At 38.5% G+C, this 12624-nt stretch overlaps 1 protein-coding gene across 1 annotated transcript; it reads right to left on the reverse strand.

The window, feature by feature from the left end:
• Positions 1-5345: 5345 nt before the first annotated feature.
• Positions 5346-12618, reverse strand: stx2b (syntaxin 2b). The gene is made up of 8 exons (XM_023393891.2): positions 12550-12618; positions 11644-11718; positions 11458-11531; positions 11217-11325; positions 7894-7967; positions 7570-7707; positions 7355-7465; positions 5346-6859 (listed from the first exon to the last, which is right to left on the reverse strand). The coding sequence occupies exons 1-8, from the start codon at positions 12587-12589 to the stop codon at positions 6782-6784; spliced, it is 699 nt and encodes a 232-aa protein (XP_023249659.1). The 5' UTR covers positions 12590-12618; the 3' UTR covers positions 5346-6781.
• Positions 12619-12624: the final 6 nt, after the last annotated feature.

Genomic DNA, 12624 nt, shown 5'->3' on the forward strand with positions numbered 1-12624 from the left:
CCCTCTGAGACTGTTTCAGGAGTTTCTCCACCCTGCAAGTCTTCTGACAACCCATTGTCCCCTAGCATATGAAAACACATATCAAGTTAAGCCATGCATCAATCACAATAACATCTCAGTGATACATTCCCTGTTTGTTACAAGCCATAGCCTACCATGACAGAACAGTTTGCATGCCTCCCCAAACGCATGTCATGGTCAGCAGCTCCAGATGATGTCATAACTCCAGCATGTTCAGATTATAAATATCTGTATTCAGCAGAGTTACATAATAATGGATGTTGGATTATTGTCAGTACACACAAACAGAAAAGATGGCACAGCTGCCACAGGAAATACATAAAACTATAAAAATTATCTAAAATTACATTTTAGTGATTTAAAAAAAAAAAAAGCTGCGAGAGCTGCATGCAATAAGTGTACTGTATCTTTAAAGGATACGTGAATTTCTTCTGAAAGCATCGTTTTGTTTGTTTTTGCTCGTGAAATTAAAAAGATGATTGTGCTGCACGCAGGAGGTGTCACTTCTGCAGCGTTACTGAGAAATGCAGGTTTTATTTTTGCCTTGTTAAATCTACAAGTTTTTGTGCATGCTAGTTAAACACCATGATGTTAAAAAAAAAAAAAAAGGTTAAAAAAAATTAGATTTAGATTGTCTACATAATAGAACCAGAGCTTCCAATTCAAGTTTTCTTTGATCTTAAAATTGTGATTCACAGTAGCTGTGGGCAATAATTTGGCTACAGATTAATAACATTCTACAAAATCCAGTATATTTGTTTAATATTTTACTACCACCCACCTGGGATGCAGGATAAGCCTAGCTCCAGCAGAAATGAGGCTGCAATTAAAGACATGCAGTGGTCCGATCATCAGTTACAGTTTTCACTGGGTCATCCGGGCCGGCGTGCTCCAAAACCACTGCAGAAGAGACTATTAGCTGTTGGATTTTCCTTCCTTGTCAGTTCCAATTCCAGTTAGACCAAGCACTCTATAGTACTATGCAATTCACTCTTATCATTTCAAGAGCAGAGACACATCTCATACAGTGCACACAGTCACAGAAAAATCTTTCTACAGCCTTCAAATGTGATGAGAGTCGTTTCTCCACAGGGCAAGTAATGTGACGCCTCCTGCATCGCTTTGAGAGACTGCAATATGAGGTCCACAGTTTTCTTCTCATTGGTCAGATAAATGTTTGGTGTGCGTTTAGTCATCCCCAACAGTCCTCTGTAGTTCATTATGTAAGAGTCTCCGGCAGTTTTTAGTATATGAAGACCTAGAAGGTTATATTTGTGCGTACACGAGAAGTTCACACAACTCTACACACAGGCTCTAAATTGGGATCCAGTAAGACTATAACAGGGTTTGTACTGTGGGTGATTCCACTTGCCAAATATCCAGAAGTGTGGGTTTGTTGGCTTGGACACGCTGACTGCTGCTGGTAGCTGTGAAACTTTGCCAGTCTATGAGAGATATGAACATGTTAATGTTGTGACCAGAGGTGGGTAGAGTGGCCAAACACTGTCGACACTATTGTCTCCAGCAGCAGACGCATACAGTGACAATGTGATTACAGGGGTGGTCAAATCAGGCTCTAATCTTAATCTGAAATGTCAAATATCAGACGACTCATTTAGGCTTATTAGGAGATAATGATGTGATGTGTCATCATGAATTGGCTGTTAAATACAAGTGCATGCACTTCTTTATTCATTTATTTATTTATTTGGATCCCCACTAGCCAATACCAAGGTAGCAACTACTCTTCCTGGGATCTATTCAAGTACACATTACATCATAACCTAAAACAATAATGTAATTAAAATCCAAGACAAGGGGGAACAAGAAAATAACGAAACAACAACACCAACAATAAAATGGACTTGACCACTCTACCGGACAGTAATCCAAGTGAGTAAGAACTAATGTTTGAACAATGTGAGACATGTATTGTTGAGGAAAAAATTCAGACCTCTGCATATGCCTGCAACAGTTTTTTTCAATCTGTTTTGACCACTTCAATCTGCTATCTAATATCATTCAAAGGAGTCTGCTTATTCCTGTATAGACAAGTTTAACTGTGGCTTACGTTTAAGTCTAAAATTTGATCCAAGTACAATACCTTTTGTTTTTGATAGTTGAACTAATTTCTTAACCCAATGCCATAAACTGATTGTAATTCCCTATCCTACTAGACAATTCCCCAATTGATACTGATGGTAGATATAGTGTTGTATCATCATACATAACTGCTGATCTAGAACAAGAGAGAGAGCTCATTGGTGAAAATAGAGAGTAGTAATGGCCATAAACAACTTGAAATACGATAACCGAGATAACAAACGATTTGATTAGGTGGGACAATTTGCCTCTGACTCTGATGGGAAGAATAGAAAAAGTAAGAATGAATGGATTACCAAGGTTGTTGTTCCTGTTCCAGACAATGCTGATTGTGATTCCTAGTTCTACTTAATATTAGCCAAAATCATATTAAAATTCCTATGGCAAATTAATAAAGCTAGAATCAAATATAAGACATTTCTTTGCCCAAAAGAGAAGGGAGAGTTGAATTTACCCAAATGAAAAAATGACTACTGGGTAGCACAACTTAGAGCTATAATTATGTGGATAACTAAAGAGACAGAGGCAGTGTGGGTAGGGATGGAGCAAAGAGTATAAAATATACCACTGGAATCACTTCCATTCTTAACTGAACTACCTCAGAAGAAACCTCAGATTGGTAATGATTGGATCAGGGGAACGATGAATATGTTCAGCATTAAGGAAGAAATCAAAATGTTCAAATCCTAATTTTAGGGCCGCAAAAATAGCAATGAAGCCAGATTTCTTTATTATCTAGGATGGACGCAGGGTTTAACTAATGGGCAAACAACAAACAAAGTGTTGATATATATTGTACAAGTGTTTAACTGGCAAACCATGAAATCATTTCAACAACTTGCACAGGAATTCAGTCTGCCAGCTCATTACTTTCATTAAGTCCTATAACTGAGACAGAACCTCCAGAAACATTGGGAACGAGAAAAGATTTGCAAAGATTAATGTCATTTACAGAGGGAGAGACAAAAATGGGGAATATGAAAAATTTACAAAGCACTAAAACATGAATCTAATGACAATAATTTGGATGTCAAAGAAAAGCCCAACATGGAGGAGTTAGAGTTGGATGTGAAAATGAGGCAATTTAAAACTCCATTTATCATTTCCAAATACAGCAATACAGCTGAACTTTGTTGGAGGGGTCCTTCGCGTGTATTTTTGGGATTGCCCAAAGATCCTGGATTTCTGGAAGAGTGTTCAAAAAGAGATCAACGCTACTTTTCTAACTCTCTTCATCGGGCTGCGATGACTAAACACGCCTTGTTAAAAACTGTCGAACACTGTCCAATATTTACATTACTACAGACAGCAGGAGTAGCATGTACTGAGTGTGTAGTATTAAACTTACTTGCATCTCTGCTCTCATGTCAATACATGCCAGCACGGTTTCCTGATGTGCTGACCTCAGACCAGCGCTCGCTCACAAATCTGAGATCTGCTAGCGATATTTGAAAGCCACACGCTGATAATCGAAAACGACTAAAGCTAGGTCAAGCGTGTTTTACCTGATCTGAATTTCCCGCTGTAGCGTTAACTATTGTCCTATGGAACGCGGATTGGTCCAAAATGTCTACTTTGACGTCCGCGTTAAGACGTCAAATGTACACGTCTTAAGACGTAATTGACGTGATAACTATGAACGCTATGAACAACGTCATGAGGAAGGAGAACAGCGTCAGCAGACCGAAGGGAGTTAGCATGAATGTTACGAGGTAAAGGTAGGCCTAAGGTTTTTTTTCTCAATACAAATAATTATTCAAGTTGAAGGAAACAGAATGCTACACCAGGCTACCGAGACTACTTAAAAAGTTAACTATGTACATGTAACTGAATACCCATTACTACCCACCTGTACCTGGGACTTACTGAAATGCTAATATGAAGTGTAAACTACAGGGATGAAGAGGACTGCAAGGAAGTATCCTGTATAGTCACAGGAGTGCCATAAAAAAGAATAAATCTGTCAAAGAATAAGAAAATGAATGTGGATATATAGAATAATTAAACCAATAAGTAAATAAACATTTAAAAATCAATATATTAAATCCCTATGTTTATACTTTTATGTATTTATTTATATTTCACATATTTTTATTTACTTTTTCTTTTTTTTTTCCCTGTTCCCACATTTCCACATTTATTTTCCTACTCTTTTACAGATTTACAGATTTTTTTATGGCACTCCTATGACTCCACAGCAAAGGAGGTTTGAATAATGTTAATAAAGTTGGCTTTGCACCTAAAATGCATTCAACGCGTTTGTTAGACCTCAGTGATGTACAGTACTCGTTTTGGCCATACTAAATGTGAACATAATGTTTGTTAACAAGAAAACTGCACTACAGCTTTGATTAGACCACTTCTGTGGTATCTACAATACTAGCATATGTTCCTTTAGTAATGCTGACGAATGGTGGATGGTTAGTGACTACAATATTGTGGTGGGTCTCTTGTACTGTAGCAGAACTGTGCTTCATTATGTAAAGAACATGTTAGACACATGGAAAGTATAAACTGTACTCAAATTTTCTAAATTGTCAACTGAAATAGCTTGCCAACAGTTAGCAAACTCTTACAGACAACAGTATGGAATATGGTGAACATGAATAAATATACTAATTAAGACTAAACAACCATACCTCTCAAAATATTATTTCCACAGATTTGCTCTCATTTACCAAAGCGTCAAAATGTACAGATTTCCATAGAAATTACTCACCCACATGAACTGCTGTGTCCAAGTTTAATCACAGTTCATAATATCACTTGACTTGACATCTGTCTTGGTCAGTGACCTGAAAACATCCTCATGTGCAAATTTTAAGGACATTCACTGGCATTTCACTCTAAGTGCACCTCTGAAGTTTCCTTTGATCTAATTCAAAGAGAGGAAACAACCTGCCCTCCAGGGGCTTACTTCCACTTTCTTCACTAATCTTGTTTGGTTGATTACACGGAAGTCAAGCGCTTTGTGCAAAGTGCTCATTAGTCCTGAAGTAAACAGCAGCCTCTGTTTCTTTCTGTTTTCCTCTAAACAAACTGAGCCTCCAAATGTTTGGAGTGTTAAAAGAACTGAGAAAATAACCGTAATTATGTCTGACAAATTCAGAGGTGTTTGCTATTTAAAATATCTCGAGTGATCCTACAGTTTTAACTAATGAGTCCAGCTTTATCACATTCAATATGACAATATGAAAGGAAACAAACAAGCGTTCTGCAAAGACTTTCTACTCTTTATTTTCAAATACCTGGCTTAATTATTCTGCTTCAATATAAAATACAAGATATAACTTAAAAACATAAAAAAAAACATTAATAAAATGTATCAAATTGAAAACGTGTGCTCTTGAAATATCATCCAAGAGTCCAGCATGACTTTTTTCACAATTAATATTTCAGTCATCACACACAGTGATTGGGATAAACACAACTGAATAAGTTAAAGTTTCATATTAAATATCAAGAAGGCACTTTTATAAGAGTTATGAAATGAATTGATGAATCCCATTCGTTTGATCTGAAAATATTTCTTCCGATTAAAACAGAATTCAGTAGAAATTCTTACAGGGAATATATGTATATCTATATTTTTTTACATTTTGCTATTCCTACAAGAGTCCTGAGCTGCAGAAGTTTTACATTCAGTTCACATGAATAACAGTAAATATACAAAAGGACAATGAGGACATAAGGATTATACAATAGTTTATATAAGCAATTTCTTTCTGAAAGTAAAGTGAGAAAACTGTTGCCACTCTCATATCTCCATGCTAAATACGAAGCTGCAGCCAACCACTTAGCTCAGTACAAAGAAAGGAAACTAAGGGAAACAGTTCTGTCCAAAGGTAACAAAATTAGCCTAAAAGGCGTATCTAAGGCTCACAGTCTACCATGTCATATGTTGTTTGTTTATTCTGTTCATTGTAGTTTTAAGAGGGGTGTATGGATGTACCAGCATCAGTGATTTCCTGGAGCGTCCACTAGTTGCCTGGCCTACGAGCAAACCTCACAATGGCAGCAAGACTCCAGGAAGACACTACACCTGGCCAAGAAATTGTTTGGCACATAATACCCCCTAAAACCATGACGTGTCATGAGCTTTGTTTGGACCTTTGGACAGAACCAGGCTAGCTGTTTTACCAGTCTTTATGTTAAGCTAAGCTATTAGGCTGCAGGTGGTAGCTTCATATTCACCATACACACATGAGAATGGCATAAATCTTCTCATCTGTCAGCAAGAAGGCCAATAAGCAGATTTCTCAAAACGTCAAACTAGTCCTTTAAAGCCATTAGACCAAGAAATGTCCAAAAGTGATACCCAACATGAAAAAAAAAATGGCAGCAATACAGGACGTACACCAGCGTATAAATCTGATGTGCTGTCAGTTTTCATTACATCTCATCTAAGGCAAAGCGATATGTGCAGACAGGACACTTTATTCTAGCTGTATAAAATTGCTCAAGAACAGTGTATCATGAGGTCTGATGTTACTTGCACAAAGTGGGTCACACACGCATTATACTTACTTCACTCTGGTCAAGAGATCATCTCTGTAATGCTGTTGGATAGTGAATGGCAGTCTTATTATAAAGCTGCTCCCTGCCTCATCACCACAGGAGCAGCTGACTGCTGTAAGGTTGTGAACCATGATATCCATCACTCAAAGACTCCAACTATTATGATGAGTAAAAGGAGGAAACCTGCAGCACCACATGTAGCAAGGCAGAGAAGTTTCTGTCAAAAACAGAAGAAAAGAGGAGTCAGAGGGGTTGTTTATAAAGATCTGCACTACAAATCCTCTAAAACGTTCCACGGCTAAATGCATGAATGAATTCATGGATATATAGATGGAAGGATGGACGGATTAATGTTTGGTTCAAGGAATGGAGGTTGTGGATGTGGAAGTGTCGTTACCTCACGCAGTAATCACAGTAGGTCTCATACAGGAGGTTTAGTTAGTCCAACAGACAGGCCAACAATTAGTGCAATGACAGCAAGCAGGATCAACAGAGCAAAGGCAAGGATAATGTATTTCTGCCAAGTGAAGAAAAGGTTGTTATTTGAACTACGTCTAAAACTCTCATACTATCAAAAAGGCTATAAACAGTTTTAAGTGGTCACATGTGACTACAGTTTGCTACTTGAACTTTGACATCTTGTTTAATTGACATTTACAAATGTTTTAATTCGTGACAATTTAGCAACACATAACTAGAAAGAAACACATACCCTCCGGGATTTTTTCTGGTATCTCACTGCTTTCTTGGTCTCTTCCTTTGCACGAAAAATGTATTCGGCCGCATTGGAGATGTTCTTCTCAATGTTGTTAACCATATCCCCCTGTAAATGAGAGAATCACCATGCTTTTATATATTGTGTCTAACAGATGTATTGGGGGTGACTAGCTTTTACCATGTAACTTTATAATTAGATTTATCTGTTACCTGCGTCTCTACCAGCATTGCCATGTCCATGAACATGGCATGCAGCTCTCTGATGCTCGACTCCAGACGCATGATGTCCTGGTGTCTTGACTCTATCTCATTTACGGCCTGACGTGTGATCTGGGAATCAGAAATGATCTGAGGAGGAAATAAAGACAGACAAGGTTATATAATTTATCCAAAAACACAAGCATGTGAAAAAGGGGCTTGACAGCACACTACCTCACCCTAGACAATTTACTCCTCCACCACCACTAGATGGTAGTCATAGCATTTAATGGTGAAATAACAAGATACTGCACAGGAAAGAATGAGAAAACTTACATCAGATGTGAAGATCGATGGATTTCCACTTTCTAACATCTCCTCCAGCTCCTCATTAGTCGTCACTCTTCCAGCTAAAACCATAACAATAATTTAAAAAAAAGCAATCATTAGTTGATTCATAAATTTTTGTTTTCCCTAGAAAAAGTGATTTTTTTTTTTTTTTTTAATTGTTTGCCCACAACCAGCTCCTAGTACTTAAAATATTATACTTAAAATGTTATGTTAATGGTGAAACTAGAGGAATATAAATACAAAATAAGGCATGTTGTTTTAATTAGTGGGCCATTTTGAGAGCAGATATTTTCACTTGTCATAGTTGGTGTTGCTAATAACATTACCAATGGCTCTGCCTGTTCTGTTCAAGTGCCCCAGAAAGCCATACCAGTGTGACAGAGAGCCAGGACTGAACTAGGACCTGAAGGTGAAGCAGCTAAATTTAATTCATCCATCATTAATCTTATCACTATGGTATGTCCAACATTTTATTTGAGTGTCAAAAAATTGTGTTTGTGTGTGTGTGTATATGTGAAATTTCTGTTGTATATAGTGTCCTAAAGATTTCCACATTGGAACGGAAAAATAGTGTTAGGGCATGTACGCTACTTCCTGCTCACATTTCACAATGCAATGCAGAGCAGTTTATAAGTGCGACGATGAATCTTAAGTGTCTGAAGTCTTCAGTAAACTCTTGACTGCATATTGCAATGAGGGGTGATGAAGGCTGCAGTACAACTGTAAAATACAGGGGGAGACACAGACATATACAATAACATTTATGTCACTAGATTTTACTGTGTAGTATGGCATCTTGTCATACAACTGTAGATGTAGGCCTCTCTCTGAAATATTGAATGTGTTTTTATTCTGGGAAGAAAATGACAGAGAACATTACAACTTTCAATCAGGGTGTGTGCTGCATAAGGGCTGTTTAATAATCTTGTTCATAGTGAATAAAAGTACAAATGAATCCCAGATAAAGAGAAGCTGCCAATTGCACATCAGACCATAATTAAAAACGAAGAGGCTGTTGTCCCCCAACGCTCAGAAACTGGCTCAGAGACATAATGCTGTGCAACACAGTATCATTTACAGGGCTCAAGTAAAGACTTTATACAGAAAAGGCTGCAGCCATTCATAGCTCCTGTGGAGAAAATTGAGTCCTGAGATTTTTTTTTATATGACACCACTCCTACTTATGCCCTTTTTATTATTCCCTCTGGACCTTTGATTCATCATCTGGCATTAAAATACGGAGGACCAATGGACTGAGCTCTGTCTATGACTAAAAGATGACTTATCTGAGGCACCCTGTAATTAGTGTTCATCGTTCATGCAGCATGCTTTAAAAACAATAAAAACACGACTCTGACATTCAAGTGAGTGTTGCACTAATATCTTGAATGTAAACAACAAATATCTGTGCTTATCCCTGGTACAATATATACTGCTATGCGTTTAATCCCAGGATAATACATTTGTCTGGCAGTGTTGTGAAGCTGCTCTGTATATAAAGCCCACTGTGTGAGGAGAAGAAGCCTCATTGTAGCTCTGCTGATTGAGCTGACAGAAAAATAATGTCTCTGTTATCCACCCAGGGGACTCTGCTACAAACACACTGCTGACTTTCCCCCAAGTAATGAGAGGTGTATTGTATTGTTTAATGGAACGCCAAATTGAGATTTCATTCGAAATGTAAAAAGACACACTGGTTGAAGTTAGTCACTGCAAGACTTTAAGAATTTGGGGTTTTGAAACACATGCTGAGGAAAAACTCCACATCTCAGTGCAACTGTTGCTAAAAACACCTTGATCAGAGGACTGTTAATTTAGATAATTTGATGTTTAATCACAGTCAGCTCCTGCTGTGGTTTTCAGTTTATTCATGGATAAGGGTCGTACTTGTGACTAAGATTAGAAGTGTCTGAGGAACAAAGGAGCCCGGCACCCCTCACAGAGAAACAGCTGCTGAAACTCTATAAACAGAAAGCTTTCTTTTCCTGAAGCCATGCCTCCTGTTGTACAACCCCCTTCCCTCGGGAGACAGCTCTCTGTGCAGGTGCTTACTGTATGTCACACACCTTTTGCAATGGTTATTCCTCAGAGAGATGCAGCCAAACACAGTAAAACACACCGCCATTACAGCTCATCAACAGACATCAACGCTATCACTTCTGAAAGATGTAAATGAATGGTGTTAGTCTGTGAAAGCACAGACCGAGGTTCATGTGGTCGTGTCAAAGACAGGTGAACTACTGTTATACAGGCGGCTGAGCCCTCTGCCCGTTTCCCAGGCAACACAAACACAGCGAGGTGTCTCCTGTATCAGGCTCTTCCGCCTGCAGTGTGGAGAACTAGAGCCGCTCATTAATGCTGGCCGCAGGGACTGTGGGACACAGTCCTATTTTTTGCCTTTCACTATTGTCTCATGTTACTCATACATGCATAATACAATGCACCTGATACACACCGTCTTTGCATTTGTTTTTCACTGTCATTTTAAACAGAGATGACCAAACACACTCCTCAGAGAAATGCTGGAAAATATCAACTAGCCTGGTTGCAAAGACAAACACAATGAACACAAGCTAAAACTAACAATCGAGTGTGAATGTTAATATACTGATATACTCATTTATAGTGTATATTATTGGTGGTAAATCTCACACTGGCTAAATGTAGATTATGCTGCTACAGACACTAATGCTGCTATTTTACACATCATGGTTGATGATGTAAACCACGTTTTCAAGACATTTTTATTCATTGAACCTTGTCAGGACCTTGTACGTATCTTTATATAACTGGTTGCTACTCTCTTGTCTAGCTATTGTCTGTCTGTCTATCTGATCAGTCCTACTTCTCCAACAAGGCCTCATTAAACTTCCATAAAAACTCACAAAACAATCTAGTGTTTGTGTGTGATCAGTGGTGAAGTTGGTATGTGTAAAAGAGAAAAACCCTGACACCTTAAAGAAATCTGAACAGAATCCTGTCCTGCCGCTGGTGTCTGTTTATCAACAGTTAGGCTGGTGTCCAGAGAAGCAGAGAGGAAACCGGTGGAGTCTGTTTCCTGGATCCTGTCCTAACAGCGGCTCAGGGTTTTATTTGTCACCCTTTTATCTCTAGATTTCAACATCTGGCACTCACAAATCTTGTACGTGCAACCAAATTCAAGCCACAGTAATGTGTGTAAGGAGTATTTCATGTCAGCATTAGCAATTCACATCACTAATATTTTCCTTAAAAGCTTCAAAGATTGTTCCCTAAATAGCCTATAGCCCATCCTCTCTGGCCGGGGGGGTCCATTACGTTTCACTTACTTATCTCCAGCTGTCTCTGGATCCTTCCTTTGCTTCTTTCCCGAAAGGACACTTGCGTCTCGTTGTACTGGGTCATGACCTCCACAAACTTCCTGGACAGCACTGTGTGCTGAGGACAAGTGAAAACACAAGGACTAAGGTTGAAAATGTGGGTAAATCCAGACTGGATTTCATTGTGAATATTGTATCATTTTCCTTATTTTGAAAAGTGAGGTTTTCAGTCATAAAAATGTTTCCTGACCTGTGTTTTCTGGATCCTGAAGTCAACTGAGGATCTGTTAACCACATCATCTTTGGGCATACTTTGCTCCATGGCTTCAGAGGGAGAGAGTTATGGTACAACGTAACACAACAGCAGACGACATCAGCTTTTGTTTGGTGCAGTTAATAAATATCTAAGTGACAATCACGTAATGGTTCGACTCACATTTTAGTTTCGTTCGCACAACGTTGGCATTCCCTTTGATATTACTGGTCATCGCATCCAGCTGATCCTTTGTTCCTTCACACACAAACACACAGAGAGATAGGAAACACATCAGACTGGGTTTCTTAATGAGAAAAAATAATGTCATCCAGCTAATCACTGTGACTCTCCCTCCTGTAAATATTGAATTTACTGTGATTTCATCTTGTAACTTGGCAACAACACTGCAGAGGTCACACAGCATAAAGCACGGGCGTTTAGTTTGTTTCCCTGGTGACCATTTCCACGTCATGGATCTTAAAACATTCTAATATGTTACATTAAACTCAATCACTAATGATGCCATGGCACTGTAAAGTGCTGGAGAGTGTTTGTCTAGCAGGGTCCTCAGCCTCAGCTCACACACCGAACAAGGCCAAGGGCTGATTGTCAGGTCTTTAAACACTGTGCACATATGGCCCTGTTATATAGCTTCAAATAATTGTTTTTTTAAGTGCTAAACTGTTTCTGTTTAGTTAGAGAAAATGTGTTATTATTCATTTATGTCCACAAACATCAGCAGATGACAGCATGTTTAAACCCCTAACTGTTAAAAGGTTCATAACAGAACAATTCAAAGCCCAAACCACAGTGGTTTTTGAGTTTTGAGGCAAACTGCTGCTGTTTCCTTCACAGGTTTCCGGCCAGCCAGTCACTCATTTACAATGAGGAGGAAAATGCAACAAAGGAAGAGAGACATTTGTTGCATGTTCACTCTGTGCCTCAAAAGTCAAACTCCAGCCAAGTGTGCTCAAGGCAAATTAATGCACAAGTTAACCTTTGAAAACTGCAGACATGTCAGCATCCTGTGTTTTCTTTTTCCTGTTTTGTTTTTTTTTGTTTGTTTTTTTACAAAGACACACTTACTGTCATCAGGGTTGGGTGCAGACAGGATCATGCTGTGCATCTTCCTCACCTCCTCCACTTGGTAGGAGATCTTAT

Source organism: Seriola lalandi, unplaced genomic scaffold, assembly GCF_002814215.2.
Source record: "Seriola lalandi dorsalis isolate HSWRI2012SDOR001 ecotype SW California unplaced genomic scaffold, Sedor1 jcf7180002054945, whole genome shotgun sequence".
NCBI lineage: Eukaryota > Metazoa > Chordata > Actinopteri > Carangiformes > Carangidae > Seriola > Seriola lalandi.